At 40.3% G+C, this 18,507-nt stretch overlaps 1 protein-coding gene across 3 annotated transcripts in view; it reads right to left on the bottom strand.

The window, feature by feature from the left end:
- The window catches only part of CNTN3 (contactin 3), a 105,545-nt gene that overhangs the window by 44,308 nt on the left and 42,730 nt on the right, over positions 1–18,507 (bottom strand). For all 3 annotated transcript variants that reach the window (XM_064723747.1, XM_064723748.1, XM_064723746.1), the window contains exon 3: positions 10,725–10,820. In XM_064723747.1, the coding sequence (XP_064579817.1) occupies positions 10,725–10,820 (96 nt within the window). The remainder of the gene's footprint in view (positions 1–10,724; positions 10,821–18,507) is intronic.

Below are 18,507 nucleotides of genomic sequence, written 5' to 3'. Positions count from 1 at the left end.
AAGTTTTCAGTTGATTTTCTGTTATAAATGGAAGTAATATTTCTCTCCTGGGCTTCCTCTGAGTTCTAAGCTTTCCAATGCATTTTTTCCTTATTTGGCGACCATACATGGATAAGGTATTGGAAATTACAGTTATTACTCAATTTTTATTTGTTTACTACGTCTTGCTTGGCGGCCTCTCTTTATTTTGCATTATTTGATTATTATTTACTGTGCAGTTTCCAACACACTCAGCATGTTCACACTGTTCCAGCCCTTTTGTGCACCTAAGTGCTCAATTAAAAAAATGCTTATAAAATTACCTGTCATTTTTAAACCTGAATTCTTTATGAAATTCAACAATTAAATCACCACGGCCTTTGGGGTTTATCAGGGTCATTTCCTGCCATTTATGAACCTGAAAAAAACCCAAATTACTGTTGCTAAAGGAACATAAAGGGGTAAAACCCACACATTTATTGGTTTTTAACTATGTTCAAAGTCAAGGCTTAAGTTTATGCACATCCTTTTGAAAATAGGGCTTTAAATAATATTTAAAGAATTTTAGAAATACAGAACTTAAAGAAATTACACATTTCTTCTGAGTGAGACTGAATCACTTCACTGGGAGATCATTTACAGAACCAGGGTGATTTTACTTCTTGTAAACAGAATTTAAGTGACAACAGCAGTGATGGAAATCCCAAAAATTCAGAAGTTGGAAAAGCAGAAGTTCAGGGGGGAAAAAAGGCACACAGACCTATGATCAAAAGGAGAAGAACAATTCACAAAGTTAATTTTATCCCCTATTTGCATAAATAATGCCAGCTCTTGCTCCTTGTCTTCTGGGCCATCACTTCAATAAACCTGCTTAATATCCACCTGCCAGCCCCATAATTCACACAGAACTGAGACTTCTAAAATAGCCACAAGAAAGTGAACAATGTTCTTCTGCAACAGATTTAAAATGTTCCAAACTGACTGGATTTGAATCAGCCAAGTGGGTGTTTCCAGAAATAAAACCGGTAAGAAATGAAAATTCTTGATTTTGGGGAGCATGGAGCTGATGGAACAATACTTCAAGGTTAAAAAAAAAAACCAAAAACCCAGAAACACAAACAAACAGAAAAAATCAACCACCAAAACATAAAGAGGTTTCATGTCAATCATTAATACCCAAATCCCAATTATTTCAGCATTTCTCCAGTTCTGATTTTACACTATTCTGTAGCAGAAACACCAGGAGAAGCTGAATTATCCTGGAATTTTGTGTCTCCCAATGGCTCTCTGCCCATCCCACAGGATGGCACGTGGCTCCTGGAAAACTGTTTCCAAGAGAGTAATCAGACAGAATTTAGCAATGACAGAAACTGCAATTAAAACCATGGAAATGTGCAGCAAACAGCTATTTGGAATGATCTACCTTAGGTGAAAAGTGATGGAAAAGTAACAGTGATTTTGAGAGGATAATAACAGACTCCCTAATTAAAGCAGAAACCAATTAGTTCATCATTTGGCCCAATTTCAGCTGCAAGAGTGATGAAATGGCAGAAAAGGGAGTTTGTGGATGAGCATCCCTCACTCAGGAGGAGCTCTGGGAGCTCACACTGAGCATTCAGGGTGGGATTTTTGGGACAATCACCCACAAAAATGTCCATTTGTCACCACTGCTGCAGCTGTCTGTCTGCACAGGAACCTCAGGGAAAGTGCAAACAAATTACCTAAAAGCAGGAAATTAATTAATGAGGTAAAAGTGCAATTAAGGTCCCAGAGGATGCCCTGGGGTGCAACTGTCCCCACTGACCTCCCTGCAGGCAAATCCTTGGATTACACTGCTGTGGGACAGGGTAATGGAGTGTCAGTGCTCCCAGGGGTATAACTGGTTTTATTTTACATAAATTACCTCAGATTTCTCCTTAATACTTTTTCCTTCTCACTTGGGCCAATTTTCCTGCACTTAGTTCAGCATTCCATCCTCCCCTGGCCAGCCCCACCTCCAGCTGCTCTTCCCTGTGCCACAAACCAGGTAACATCTCCATCATTTCTCCTGACAAACAATTAAAAATTGCTTTCCAAATAAAAATCTCCTGCTCTGGAAATGCGGAACAAGGTGTTTGTGTGCTCCCATTACATATGTGTAAACTGGAGCTTAAAATGTCACAAGGTGCCTCTGTGAGAAATGGCAGCATGTTGGCAATGAAAAATCAGTTTAGAATAATATTTGAGATCAATTGTAGATAATTTCAAGGGTTTGGGGTATATTCTTGTACATATTCAATGCTCAGAAATTAAAAACTGTCCTAGGTGTGTGCAGCTGGGAAAAACAAAGCAAACCAAGGCTCAGGCTGCATTTCCAGGGGGATCCTGGGCTGCTGGCATTCACATAGTTCCATCCCTGATAATGAAAAAGACTTCAGCTGCAGTCACACTTCAGAGAACAAATGGGGCTGGTATTTACTTTTTGCTCATGTTCTCTATATAAAAATAATGACAATTACAAAACCTGAGTGGCAGGGCTTGACCTGTGGCCTCCAGGAGTGATGTGAGACCGTGAGATCTGCTCAAAATAGGTGCAGAGATTTCCCAACCACTGGGATTTCACCTGAACTCTGCAGGAGAACTCTTCTGGCTGAATTTTTGTTCATACCAAATGCAAACTGTGTGACAGGAATGCAAGTCCAGCTACCAAAAGTGAAAAATGTATCCCTGGAAATTAATTTTATATTCCAGAGTATAATGGCAACACTCTGATTTGAAACTAATGTATAACATTAATTGTTTTGGCATAAAAGTTGAATTATTTCATAGCTAAAGTACACCAGATCAATTTTCAGCCTGCTGTGCAGGTAATCAGGCATGCAACTCGTGTGTATGGAACAGCCCAGCACAATGAGAGCAGTGAGACACAAACACACACAATATCCCGCAATTCCAATCTACTCATTAAATGGGAATATTGAAATGTTTCAGCTGAAGCTGCAAGGTTCTTATATCAGGCTAAAACCTGATTTTCATTTTTAAACAAAACAGGGTAAGAGTCCACTTTGATTTTGGAAGGAGCTTTAGTTTGATGCAAAACCAGATGTAATTCTTTGAAAATACTGAGCTGTACTTTTTTGTGCTGTCCCCCAGCCTGGAGCACAGCCACAGGAGAGGTGGCTGCACACAATGACCTGTCCAACCTGTGCTCAGCTGCCACAGGGATGTCACACAGCCCCTGAAGGTGGCTGAAGCCACTAAATAATTCCTGGATAATAACAATGAATCTGAATCATCCCAAGCAGCGCCACAAGCAAGGCTCACCAATGTAATTAAAGCACCAACATTTCCCAGCTCATCCTTGGGAAACAGATGCTCCAGACTGGCAGCTGATTTCTTTATTAACACCAACCCCCTCGTGGTCAGTCCCACCCCAAAGATTCCTGTCACTGTCACGTTTTCTGAAACGTCCCTTCACCAGGATTTCTTCTCCTGGGAAGCTGAGAAGCCTCAGAAAAATGAAAACAATATTATCTCATTTGCTTCTCCTGTGTTTTGCTGCTTTGGAATGTGGTTTGGAGATTGTTTATTCAACAGGTGATTGTTTGATTGGTTTCATGTGAATTGTTTTAACTTAATGACCAATCACTGTCCAGCTGGGTTGTGACTCTGGAAGGAGTAACGAGTTTTCATTATCATTCTTTGTAGCCTTCTGTAATTATCCTTTCTCTATTCTTTAGTACAGTTTAGTAGAGCAGAATAGAATAGAATAGAATAGAATAGAATAGAATAGAATAGAATAGAATAGAATAGAATAGAATAGAATAGAATAGAATAATAAATTAGCCTTCTGAGAACATGGAGTCAGATTCACCTTTCCTCCCCACAACTTCTGCCTGTATTATTTTTCTATTATTTAGTATAGTTTAATATAGCATGTAATTAATATAATATAATATAATATAATATAATATAATATAATATAATATAATATAATATAATAATAAATTAGTCTTCTGAGAACATGGAGTCAGATTCATCTTTCCTCCCCACAACTTCTGCCTGTATTCTTTTTCTATTATTTAGTATAGTTTAGTATAGCATTTAATAGAATATAATTAATATCATATCTCTTATCATATATCGTATCACATAATAAATTAGCCTTCTTAGAACATGCAGTCAGATTCTCATTTCCTCCTCTTTTGGGGAACCCCCAGACCCCCACAGATTCCCTTGGGAAGGGCTGAGCACGTGGCCCTGCTGCCCAGGAACCACGATCCAGGACCCTGCCCATGGCTTTGCATCCCCAGTGCTCCTCAGCTGGCACTGGAACATCCCAGATGTGAATGAGAGCCTGACAGAACAGCCCTGCTGCTCTGGGCTCCCAGGGCTGAACAAAAATCCCAATTTTGCTTCCCCTGGAGCTGTGCAGGGGATGGATTGGATCCTCCCCATCGCATTTCTGCACTGATTGTCCCAACCTGGCTCTGAGCACGCTGCTCCCACTCTGGAGGCAGCACAGAAATAAGAAAATGCTTGAGGAAGCAATATGTAAATACATCCCCATTAGCCACATCCATTCCAAGTGACAAACTGTTCCTTTAATCACCTCCCTAGAACTTTACATTTAATTGCTGAGAGCGTTCCCAGAACTCTGTTGTGCTTTTTCAATAGCTGGAAGTATTTTAAAATTGCTTCCTGCCTGTAATAATTCTGAGGATAAAAAAGGCGATCGTTTGGTTTATTGCGGAGCTAAAATAAATCTGATTTCTTGTGAATGTTAAATATTAGGGACATAAACCAAGGGAAACTAATGGAAATAACCCAGGAGTCAATTTTGAAAGTAAAGCACCAACATTTATATATGGAAGCAGTAGTTGGTGACACTTTCATTTGGTACTCTTGCACTCTTTTAGGAGAAGGTACTTGGTAAAACCCTTGTGAAAAACAAAAATTCCTTTCAGCACTCTTGTTCTGAGTGCTGGGACTGCAGCCACCTCCCTCCTGCCTCCTCCTAATCAATTATCCTGTTTGCAAAGAAAAACCCAAATATTTTACTAGAGAAGATAATAAAGAGCTGGAGGAGAAACACCCCACAGTCACAATTTAGGGATAAAAATAAACTTGGTGGAGAGTGAAATGCAGTTATTGTCTCCAATTTTCTCCTTTTTCCCCCAAGGCAGAACTGAGATACCTGGGACTGAGTAAGTAAAAAGGTTCAACCTGAATTTTTTCTTGCAATTTGGTTCTTCCTAATCAACTTTTGCCTTTTTCTTTCCATCCCTCCATTCTTCCAAGAGATATTCCACAAATGAACGTGGAGTTCAAGAGTTCTGTAAGATTTTGGGGTAAGAAATTGCTAAAAGCTTCTAGGGTTGTTTATCCACCTCTCTGTCAGCTTAAAAACACGCACAATAAAGCAATTTAAGAAAATATATATATATATAAATAAAATTATAATATTATATTATTTATAATAATAAATATATTAAAATATATAAAAATTTATTATTTATAAATAATATGTACTAATTTCAGCCTGGATTATCTCTCCGTCAGCTTAAAAACATGCACTATAAAGCAAATGAAGATGGTGCATAAATATATACATAAATAAATATATATAATAATTATAATATTATAATACTTATAATAATAATAAATCTATTAAAATATATATTAACTAATTTATAATTTATAAATAAGATTTAATAATTTCAGCCTGGATTATGTCAGTTTATCTGTCTTATCTATCTATAAGTTCTCTGTCAGTTTATCTATGATTATATGCTTATAAAGCAAATGAAGAGGGTGCAAGAATATATAAATATATATATTATAATATTAAGAATAATAAATCTGTAAAAAATATATGTCAATTTATAATTTATAAATAATATGTAACAATTTCAGCCTGGATTACCTCAGCCTGGAAAACAGGCTTATCAAAAGAAAAAAGATTTAGAATGACTGCATTTGACAAAGTGCACAGCAGACTGTCTCTGCAGCACTGGAAATCACTGGAAGATCCAGCTGTGAACATGCATTATTTCCCCTCATATGGACAAACATAAGTGTCTCTCAGGTACCATTTGATTTCAAACTGTCAGCTGAAATTTGTGCAGATGATGATGATGACACCAGCAGGACTATTGAAAAATATGTTTTTAAATAAAAATGCCATTTCTCCTTGGCAGATTGAAACAGCACAGGAACGCTATGGAGCCATTTCTAAGGCCAGTGCTCTTACAATATTCAAGGTACCACTCTCCTCAAAATGCATTTTTGTGCAAGAACCTTTCCAAGTGTGATTTATTCCTGATGCCCAGGCGTGTGTCATCCACAGCCTGCAAGGGCAGCAGGAGCCAAGGTGCAAAACAGGATGGGGAAAGGGGAGTTCAGATGGGATATTGGGAATTGTTCCCTGGCACAGGTGCCCAGAGCAGCTGGGGCTGCCCCTGCATCCCTGGCAGTGCCCAAGGCCAGGCTGGCATTGGGGTTTGGGGACACCTGGGACAGTGGGAGGTGTCCCTGCCCATGGGGTGGAATCAGATCTTTAAGGTCTCTTCCAACCCAAAACCTGCTGTGCACTGTGGTGGTGTTCACAAGACGAGGGAAGAGATGAGAATCTTGACTCCATGTTCCAGAAGGCTGATTTATTATTTTATGATATACATTATATTAAAAGAAAATGATATATTAAAACTATACTGAAGAATAGAAGAAAGGATTTAATCAGAAGCCTAGCAAAGGAAAGGAATGATAATAAAATCTTGTGACTGCTCACAGCCTCGACACAGGTGGCTGCCATTGGTCATCAAGTAAAAACAATTCATGTGCTGGGTCAACAATTCTCCAAATCACACTCCAAAGCAGCAAAACATGGAGAAGCTGAAGCTTCTCAGCTTCTCAGGAGAAAAGATCCTAACGAAAGGAGTTTTTATAAAATACGTCTGTGACACTGCAGTAGGACAGAAATCCTATTCTGGAGTTGCACCTCTCTAACTTCACTTTAATTTAAAGGAATAAAACGTTTCCAAAACCAAAAACATACAACTAATTCCACTTACATTTCCCTGAAAAAATAGCTTGTTGCTATTCAAGAGTTGCAGAAGAGAAGCAATCAGAGCATCCAAATATTTCTGGCATCTGAGACTCTTTCCATGCCATGTTATTCATGAAGCAGAGCCCTGCTGGAACTTGCAGGTCTCCAAATGGCAATACAAGAGGCACAAGCAAAAATTTGCAAGTCTAAACACTCATTCGGAACAGACATGACATTATTCAGTGAAGGATTTGTCACAGCAAACACTGAGCAATAAATTGGGATCTATTTTTCCATGATCTAATATTATTTCCTATCAGCATGTCACAACTCTGACACAATATGCTGTGAGCTGAATTGATCCCTGCCCTTCAAATCCTGCCTCGTTTATGGATTAAACCCACATTTATCAGGGAGTTACATGAAGAGGGAGGACAAATCCTTGCTGCTTTATCCACGCAGGAACATCCCTGCCACACTGCATGAAACAGGAACACAGAGCACACAAGGCTCATTAGGAATAAAGCAGAATTTCCTTGCAATTTCCAAGCAACAGTTCCACAAAATTCTAGTTATTTGTTTAATTTCTTGCATTTTGGTTTTTGAGAAAAAATTAATTTATTTATTTCTTGGGTTATGGTCCCATTCCCCATGGGAATAATGCAGCAGGATGTAAACCAATGTAAAACTAATGTTGAGTTTTTTCAGGCAAACCAAAATTTGTTGAAATGTTCAAATAACTTATCAAGTAAATCTTCACTTCTACCATTAAAAATCATCTTTTTCTCTGTGTATAAAGCAGCTTTAAGCCACCCTAAACAACACAAAAGGACCATGCCTCATTGCCTGCTCCTCTCTCAAAGAGCAGAAACACCTCATAAATCCAAAATCAATGTCAGCTGAGGAAAACTCACTGTACTAAACAAATATAAATCACAATATACAGGAACAGAAATAACAGCTGAAGAGGAGCTACACAATAATCACAATACAGTTCAGTAGTAACAGGAGGTAAAACCCTACAGGAACTCAGATTTGCTTTACTGAGGGCTTTGTCACTCGTTAGATACCAATTCTGGAACAAAATCAGTAGCAGAGAAAAATCATTTTTAGATCTCCATATGTCTAGCTTTCCCCATTCTTGGCAGAATGGGCAAAAATTAGCATCACATGAATGTTTTTTAACCAGCTGCACATTAACTGTGTCCAACATTAGGTTTGGGATATTGAGATGTTTGTTGGATTGACAGCCCTTTAAAACCATTAAAGACATCACAGTAACACAGTAAAAAGTCAAAATAGCTGTAGAGATTTCAGTGCAATTTAAAGGTTGTAACAACTGGAAAAGTAGCAGGAGAGCTACATAAATCCATTTTTTATGTTATTTTACCTTTTGAGCATGTGGGTAAGATGATTTACTGATTTTTGGTGGCAAAAAAGGGTATTTTAACAGGTTCTGTGCAACAGAATTCAAAGATCCAGAAGTATGGCCATGCAGAACAGTGACAGATGACCATCTTAATTATCCAAACATCACTGCTCAATTATGAGACAACTTAGGGTATTTAACATAAAACGAGCCTGGACCAGAAAAATATTTGGGGGAAAAAGTCTTCACACTCAAATCCAGTCATTTACCAAATCTTCCACTCAGTGAATCCCAAACAAGACTGCTAAGAAAGGGAATTTTATTTAATTTCCAGAAAGGGGAAATGTGGTAACTTAAAAGAAAGTGATTTGTGGTTCGTAAATGGAGTTTCATTGTTGGTTTAATGCTGGGTGTCCACAGCCCAGAGGAGCTGGAACTGCACACTCAAAAGCACAAAACCACGCTCACTGCAGGAATAATCTGCTCCCCATTGAAAAGGGACATTCATATGACTTATGTAAATATCTGTGCCTAAGATAAGCAAGGAAAAAAATATGATAAATTGCAGAAGGGAAGCAATTTTCTTTTTCCATACTATGAGCTGGCATTTCTGTGGGGATGAGCATTGCTTTCTATTGTAACTGGGATGCTGTACATGGAGGAATAATCACTATTTAATCAAGTCTCTTCTTGCAAACTCTTTGCAGAGAATGCAAGAAATAAGTGCAATTAAGTTAGCAAGATCTTAGAAACTGCACAACACACCAGAAAACAAAAGCAGAGTATTTTGGGGGCTACAGGGGGAGAGGAAACAAGCTGGTGGAGCACGTTTTTAGAATTAGCATTGTCTGGAATTATTTGACAGCTCAGCGCAATAAATACAGACTCCAAGTTAAAAAAAGAGTCAGATCAGTGATCTGGAAAGGGCTGAACATCCCTGAGGCCAGGTCAGCTGGTCCTAAACCATCCCTGCTCTTGCTAACAAACCACTTCTGCTTCCTGGCTGGATGTTTTATCCCAGGTTTCCTGCCCTGCATCCCACCCTGCAGGGCTGTTTGGTGTCACCTTGCCACAGCTTTATTCCAGCGAAGAAAGGATTTTTTTTCCACCTTGCTCCACATCTCCTGAAAACTTGAACATTTAATCCTCCAACTCCCAGACAGATTCAAGGATTTGAAATAACTCTGGTACCAGTTCTCAATGCCATTTGGTAACTCTGGGAGAGCTCAGCTCTGTTTTTGCACAATTAGTGCGGGGGTGTCGATCATCTCCCATCTGCTGAGTGCAGGGGGAATTCTCACCTCTCCCAGCCGCTGTTCCCAGCACCAGGAGCACGTCTGGCATCCCCTCCTGCTCCACACCTCAAACTGAAACCTTGCCAGAGCCAGGCAGCGCTGCCTCAGCTTGGCCATCACCTCTGGGTGCAAACCCACACACAGCACACAGCTGGAGGAACAGCTGGGCCAGTTCAGCCCTGGGGCTGCATCTAGAAGGAAAATTTAATCATTCTAATTCTTACAGATAGCTGGGAGAATGACCCATTTCCTCAGCGGCTGAAAGACAAAGCTGCTGCAAGGCCATAAAGATGATTTAAGAGTATGTATCAGTTTAGAGGGGGAAAAATTCTGCAAGCTCAGACAGTTGTAAAATTGCCACTTTATGGCTGTGTCTGCTTGGACTCTGCCAAATTTATGAGGCCACAACACCTATATTATTGAATATAATGTCTAGCTTTTATTACCTCGTCTTTGCAATCAGATCCAATGTTTAACATCACAGCCCTTCAATAATGACACACCGTATCAATTAAAAACAATAAAACCAGTTCCTTCCAGATATTACTGGAGGCTCAATAGCAATTAGTCACAGCCTGAAGATGCAGAATGAGGGAAGAAATGCACTTGCAACTTTTGGTCCACCAAGAATCCATATATCCACTTTTCTCACCCCCTGAGTGCAGCAGTGGTTTAAATTACCCAGCATCATTCCACCCCACCACAGAATGTCTTGATTGCAAGAACACAGGCACTGCTCAAGGCAACCTGCAATTCTCTGCTCACGGGGAAAACTGGATTCACTGAGGCTCAGCAATTGTGAAATTGGGCAGAATGCAACTCTAGAAGATACTCCATTAATTACAAGAAATCCCATAAAAACCAGACACATTAAGCGCACAGAAATTACTGGGAATGAGATAAAAGTAAATCCTCCTAAATACTTCCTTCCCCCCTCCTTTGTTTTTGGTTTCTTTCTCTCTGCTTTTACTCAGAACTCAAGATTTGGTTATAATTCTGATTTTTAGCATTCCAGGGATGCTGCCCAGCCCCACCAGCCCAGGGTCCCCCTTACCTCCAGCCCGGGGCGGGGTCCCACAGAGCAGCACGACGCCCTGGCCTTCGCGCACCGACACCGCGCTCCTCATCCTCGTCCTGGAGCTCTCCACATCTGCCAGGGAACACCAACAGACAGCACAGTGACACTCTGAAACCCTGGCATTCTGAAATCCCGGCATTCCCAAATCCTGGCATTCCCAAATCCTGGCATTCCCAAATCCTGACAATCCCAAATCCTGGCATTCTCAAATCCTGGCATCCCCAAATCCTGGCATTCTCAAATCCTGACATTCTGAAATTCTGGCATTCCCAAATCCTGGCATTCCCAAATCCTGGCATTCCCAAATCTTGACAATCCCAAATCCTGACAATCCCAAATCCTGGCATTCTCAAATCCCGACAATCCCAAATCCTGGCATCCCCAAATCCTGACAATCCCAAATCCTGGCATTGCCTAATCCTGACAATCCCAAATCCTGGCATTCCCAAATCCTGACAATCCCAAATCCTGGCATCCCCAAATCCTGACAATCCCAAATCCTGGCATCCCCAAATCCTGACATTCTCAAATCCTGGCATCCCCAAATCTTGACAATCCCAAATCCTGGCATTCTCAAATCCCGACAATCCCAAATCCTGGCATTCCCAAATCCTGGCATTCTCAAATCTTGCAATCCAAATCCTGGCATTCCTAAATCCACAATCCCAAATCTGCACCAATCTGCACCAAATCCTGACAATCCCAAATCCTGACAATCCCAAATCCTGGCATTCCCAATTCCTGAGCTCCCATCTCTCACTCTGCAGCCGGAGCCAGCAGACTCAGCACAGCCCCTGCAGAAGCCAAGGCTGCCTGGCACAAGGGGGGATGACAGAATTAGGGCTGAAGGGACCTAATCTGCAGTAAAATAATTGATCAGATCCTGTGGTTAATTCTGTTCCTATGCCTGGCTTCTGCTACCCTGACTTTGATAACCTAAAAGGAGACAATGACTTAAAAATAAACTCTTAATCCACTCTTTCTTTGGAAGTGAAGGCTATGATGAACAGCATCAAGCTGCCATGTCCAGTGTAAAACACCACTACTTACAGCTATTCAGAAAACAGATATGGATTTTTCCCAAGAGCAGGGAACCTCCTGGAGCACATTCCTGCAGGAGAATCCCCTGGAGCATCACTAAGGCAGAGCTTTGCTCCTCGGTGTGCTGACCCAGGGCTCTGCTCTGGCTGGCCTCGGGTCTCTGGGATTATTTCAAGCTGTGTAAGGATCACAGGGCACCCTAAGGTGGAAGGGATTATTGAGTCCATCTTCTGGTCTTGCAAAGGACAGCCCAAAAATCACACACAGCACTGTCCAGCACTTCTTGGGGGGAAGCAAATGCTACAGTATCCATAAATGTAAATATTTTATCATAAATTTATACAGGCTTTCCCTGGTGAGTCAAGATCCAAGAAAGCTGGGCCTCATTATACCCTTAAACTAAATTAAGCTAAATACAACATGTAATACAAGCCAAGATCAAAGTCCTTCACTTACAAAGGCTTTTCAATAAATGTCATACATTTTTCCATAACAGCAGACAATTAAAAAAAATTATTTGTTTATAACCTTGTATAGGATGCTAAACGAACACAGTCTTTAAATAAAGCTGTCTTTATAACCAAGCATAACAGGAGCAGTGAGTTGACCAACAGCAGCTATTTCCCCAAAATACAGCATTTTTTACTGCTGCAAAGCAACAGCTGTTACAGTGAGAACACTGAATAAGAGAGACCAGAATTTCAATGCTTCCTTTAAAAAATGCTGCAGTAAGAGAGTGTTGTACAATCCTTTGTTAGTACACATAAAGTTCACAGAATATTTCTTAGAAGGGCTGTTTTCAGCTTCCCATGTGAATTTCCACGCAGGTATCCTCAGAATAAACTCAGATCTTTTTGCTGGATGTGATGGAGAAGTCACATAAAACCCCAGCCAAAGTGATTTCACTCAGGGATCAAAACAGCACAGCCTTAAATTATTGTTTCAGGCCTTTCCAGCACCTTGCTCTTTCTCCCATAACATTATACATTCATCAGCTGCCCCAACACCATTCCTCAGAGCCATGCAAGGAAAAACCAGGAGCTGCCAGCACCTCAGAGAACACACACTGCCCTGTTCCAGCATGAATCACACCCAAAGAATTAATACTTTACATAAAAAATTCATTTAGACCACACTGTGCCCTCTTGCATCACAACCATCAGAAGTCATCAATCTTCCATAATATCATTTCCATAACTGAAATGGGATTTTAAGCCCATGTGCTCATTTATTGCAACTACAGACCTTCAGAACCTTCCTGTCTTTGTGCTGTCCAACAAATCCTATGGGCAGGATGGGACTGGGTTGGGAGCACCTTGGGAAGGGATGTGGGATATCCTGGAGGACTGGGAAGGCAATCAGCCCAGAGGCACCCAGACAGGACCCACCACAGCCCTGCAGTTTGAGCTGCTGCAAAGTTGTAAAAAACTGTATTATTAATCATTGATTGCAGGTGATGACTGTTGTCACAGAAAAACAGGTTTTAGGGAAACGAGCAGCAATGCATATCCATCAAAAACAGGAGAATATGAGCCATGCTACAATAAAAGAATAATTTTTCACAAATTAGCAGCAAGTTCCTCATCCCACCTTCCAGAGCAGCTCAACCACCATCACACAGCTGCCCAAATACCAGCACTCAATTTCTCTACGAACTTCTGTATTCTCTTGTCTGGCACGGCTTTGATAATGAAAAATCAGCATGCAGAACAGGAGCAGAGCTCTTCATTAGCATGACACAGTGAAGTCCCAATCTCTGACCTTGGAGAGCACTGGCTGCTCCTGAACACGATGCTGGTCTGATTTTCTGGTGCTCCTGCAGCAGATTCAGAGGACTGAAGGTCAAACCCAGGCATGTTTGGAAGTGTATCAACAGTGATTGTTTATCCTTGAGCTTCTTTGTAAGGTTTTTGTTTGATTTTTTAATAAAGCCACGATTGCAACCACAATAACGCCAGGGAGGAGAGCTGGGTCTTCTAACAAAACTTCTTATTACATGAACTCATTGGGAAGGGACATGAAGTCCTCAGGGTAAATAAAATCCCTTAAAAGGTGGGCTAATAATGGCACAGCTTGTTTACTTTTACAGATTGAACTGTATCCCTCTGAAATCAGAGGCTCTCATCCTGCTGAAATGTCTGTCTTGATAGATAAAATATAACTGGAAACCAAGAGCAGAGATCAGGACAGAAGATGGTTTTGAGGAGTGGTGAGTCAGAACAGGATTCACGTTCCAGCACCCATGGGATGACAATATCCCACTGATCACTGAAAGAAAAGGCCAAAAACACAAAAAGAGTCTCTGCATTTTATCTGCTGGACTAAAGACTGGTTTATCCATCAGCAGATCTTTAAAACTCTCTCAAACTGGTCACCGAACTGAAGTGCTTTCATGAGTTTCTCCTGTCTTACTCTTTTCACTTCTTCCTTGCATTTACTACACCTCACTTGAACCTCCTTTCATCTGAAAAGCAACTATCCATGGAAAAAATGCACAATTTATTACTGAACCCTACCAGGCAAAGGCTCTAATCCTGACACTGAAAATATTTTGGTAAAAATGTTACAGAAATCCTGACTACAAGGGGAAAAAAAAATCCAACATAAAAACCAAGCTAAAACTGTAATTTGCAAATTAAATGGTTTTATTGCCTGTTTATAGTTTGCCATATAGAAGGAAGTTTAAAATTAGCAACTGAGGCTTTCTGACTCCTGAAACAGCATTTTCTTCTCCTTTCCCCTGCTAACACATGTATTTGCCTCATTGCTTTAGTACCAAGTCCATAAAGTTGTATTAACTGAAATATACACACCATTGCAATAAAATGGAGAAAAAACCCCACAATTCAGCTTTGTTGCAAAGTCTTTGATTCTGCCCAAAGTGAGAACAACAAAATGAGTTCCTACCCATACAAAAAGTATGTCAAAACTGCATATTCCACTGGGCTCCCTCCTTTTAAGGAGTTTATTAAGTTTATTAAGCCAAGTTTTCAGTCTCAAGCATTGAGACTTCAAGCGGCTGAGAAAGATTCCAAAATGTGGAGTGACAGTGATGTATAAAACCTGTAACACCTGTATTGGAACACCCCTGTGATACTCAGGACAATTAAAACAGAAAATAAAAATTTGTGGATTCGTGATAGGAAAACACGACCTGGAGCATCTCTGTAAGCAAAATGAGACTGAGAACAGTGACATTTTAATAAAAGAATAAATCAGAACCAATCTGAGGCTGCTGACCACGTTCACTGCAAGCACCTCCCAGAGGTGTCTGTTTTGTGATCTCACGTAATTGAGGAGGGATGGGGAAAGATCACACCAAACAGCAAAGCCATGCTTTGGAGAGACACAGAACATGGTGCTATGAAAAATCCAGAGCATTTCTGATGACAAAGCTGCTCCACACACAGAGCTGCTGGCGTGTGGCAATGCTGAGTTATGGGGTGTTCTGTCAAGAAACCTGTGTGATATTTCACCCCCAGACACCAGTTCTGCACACAGGAACTCTAAGATTTGCAGGCACTGCTAGAACTTGCACCAAATCCTGTTTATTTTTTTAAGTAATACACAGAACACTTATTTTTTTAAGTGAATATACAGAATTCACTGTGAGAGGAGCAGGATTCAGTTTTCCAACGTTTTATTTTTTTTTAATTCAAGTTTCCAGCTCCAAGTCCAGCAACACCCAAGCATGTCATCACACTTATATCAATTGCTTTTCATTGTCAACATACATTTGTTAGTAATTCTACCATGTTTTGAAAACTGCAGAACAAGGATTCAAGCTCTACAAACATAATTGTGCCTTAATAGCCATGGAAATATTTATTGTGTCGCTGCATCAGACCCACTGTTATTCAAAGGAGCAGAACTTGTTAAATGTACTTTAGGTATAATTCTGTATTGGATGTTCAAGTGCCTAAATGAGTCAGACAAGCAAATCTAAGCTGTTTTCTTGAGTGGGTAATTCTGAAGTGGGGACTCTGTTTGATGTCAGCCCATAATGAAGCACTAATTCACAGCCCACTCGCCCTGGTAAAAGTCACATTATTAAAAAGAACGGAAATTCCTCTCTCCCAGCTCTTGAGGGCAAATAACAGCCTCAGCACGTTGTAATAGCTATGCTGGTAATGAGAACTGCTGGAGAAAACAGAGGAACACCAATTTGTTTCTTTAAAAAGAAAAAACAAACACACTTATTTAAAAAGAAATGAGAAAACCCAGCAAACTTCACCACCATCCCCTAATGCACCTGTGTGCATGAACAAATCTTGTTCCCCATCCCCCTAAAACCCAAACTTTGCTATAGCAGTGATCATGAACTCGGTATTTCATTAGACAGACACTCAAAACTAAACGTGCACTTTGCATAATTAATTTCCACCAGGATATTTGGGACGCACAGCCTGTGAACCCCAACAGGAATCACCACACCAGGGCTGAAGTGAGCCACTGAAAAACCTCCTGCTGCCTTGCCAGGGCCTGGCTGGAGCCTGGCAGAACCACACTGAGCTAGGAGCGAGGGATGAGACCAAAAATTCTCTCTGTAATCAATTCCTGCTGGGCAGAGAGAGAGAGAGAGAACAAAAATATTCACAGTGCAGGAGTGAACATCACTCGTCAGATTTGTCACTTGAGGAGAGATTCAGAAGCAGTTCCAGGGTTTCACTTGGTCAGGGAAATCACAGAATTCCACACCAACCTCTACAAAATCCCTCTCTTCCATGCCACATGGCTGAACTTGCATTTTATACCCTGAAATCTCCATGACAGAGCAAGCAGAACAACCTCCCACCCTTCAAAACTCATTTTACACCCAAAATGCTGCTCAGTCAACTTCTGACATTGGGATATTGTCCCCATCTCTGCCCAGGGCAGAACCCATCTGAGTGCCCATAGAACACCACAGAAATCCACTGAGTTTGAAATACAGAAATCCACAGAAATATTGCCAGTAAAATGCAGCAGACCTCAGTGCAGAACAGACCCTGCAGGTTGCTTCCATCCCATGAAATGCTGAATTATCTCACAGGTGAACAACATGCCAACAGCACCAAAAAAACCCCTACAAATCTTTGAAACTCTTCCCCTTCCCCTGAGTCAGCTTGAGGTGCAGGAAAACATGAAACAGGAGACATTTAAATGCTCTTACACCAATTAAAGGAGAATAATTCAAAAGTCTTTGTTATATAAGCACAAGCAGGAAAAGCTAAAAAATAAATTGGCACAGATGTATCAGAGTGTGGTGAACAGGAGATGCCAGCATGGGAAGAGGCAGAAGAATTTGCAATAATGAGGGCAAAGATGGACAGAAAGGGATGAGGTGATTTCTGGGCTCTGTGCAACTGAAGAAAGGAATCAGAGACAGCAGAGATTAAAAAAAAAGAGAGTAAAATAATATTAATAGCATAAAAGTTGAGTCAACATCTGATAAGCAGGTAGTATTTTTTAAGCATGTTTTGCACTGGCAAAAATGCACTGAAAGAACTGGGGGAAAAAACCAAACCAAGCCCTAAGAGCGTTACTAGGGAAATGCATGTTTTGAAAGAAAAATGTTCTCCAATAGGTATTTCCAAAAATATGCCTTTCATAAATTCCTATTATCTGGGAATTACCACTCAACTCCAGGCAAACACAGCACTGAACAAAGCAATTCAAGCAATTTGAGGAATATCTCAGGAGGCAAGGATGTTTGCTCAAGGAAATTATCCTACAGTCGACTTCTCACATGCAACACAGAATTTTTTTTTTCCCTCTAACACTTTCCCAAAACAAGCCCTAAGAACATCCTGGCAGTCAGTGAGCACCAGGCCACGTAAGCACAAAGCAGGTTTAGCGCTGAAGAACACCAGGCTATTCACATTTTAATAGTCAAACAGATGGCTAAAGCCCTGCCAGATCTAGCTCTAATTATCTGAAGGTTTGTTTATTTATTAAATATGCAGCAATGTTCCCAAAAAGCCTTTCCTCAATAAATAAATCAATGAAAACCATCCTACAACAGCACAGTTTTAAAGCACTGGGAACATGCTGACGACAGTGGGATTTGTTGGGGTTTTTTTTTACTGTCACTGACTTCAGTCCTTCATGTTTCCAGAGATGGAACCTTCCACACAGAGAAATGCACAGATTCTGCTCTGAGTATTAAAAAATATCATCAGAAAGGATTCCTGGATAAGCAGGATCTGTCTCCAAGGTATGGAGCAGCTGGCACAGACCCCAGCTTTGACAGGGGCCAGCCCAGATGTGACAGTGACAAAGAACAGACAGAGCAGATGGAGAAATGTCCTGCCCACAGATGTCCCACCCTGGCTGCTCTCCACGCCTCCAAACCACCAACCTGAGTCAGCAGAAAAACCCCACGTTCACAGCCATTCCTGCCAGCTGTGTGCTCATCCAAATGTGGGGCCCTACCTGGGCTGAGCAAAAAATAACGTGAAATATTTTGTTGTATGTGCAATGAAACACATCATCTCCCCATCTATCAACAGTGGAATAATATTATTTAATTTATATTCGATATAAATTAATATAATATAATATAAATATTTTATATATTATAATATATATATTATTAATTATATAATATATGATATATTATCATATATCATATAATATATAATATACTATACAATATACAATATACAATATACAATATATTATATATTATATATTATATATTATATATTATATATTATATATTATATAATATTCAATA

This window comes from Zonotrichia leucophrys, chromosome 12, assembly GCF_028769735.1.
Source record: "Zonotrichia leucophrys gambelii isolate GWCS_2022_RI chromosome 12, RI_Zleu_2.0, whole genome shotgun sequence".
Taxonomy (NCBI): Eukaryota; Metazoa; Chordata; class Aves; order Passeriformes; family Passerellidae; genus Zonotrichia; species Zonotrichia leucophrys.
This window is presented reverse-complemented; position numbering and strand designations above follow the sequence as displayed.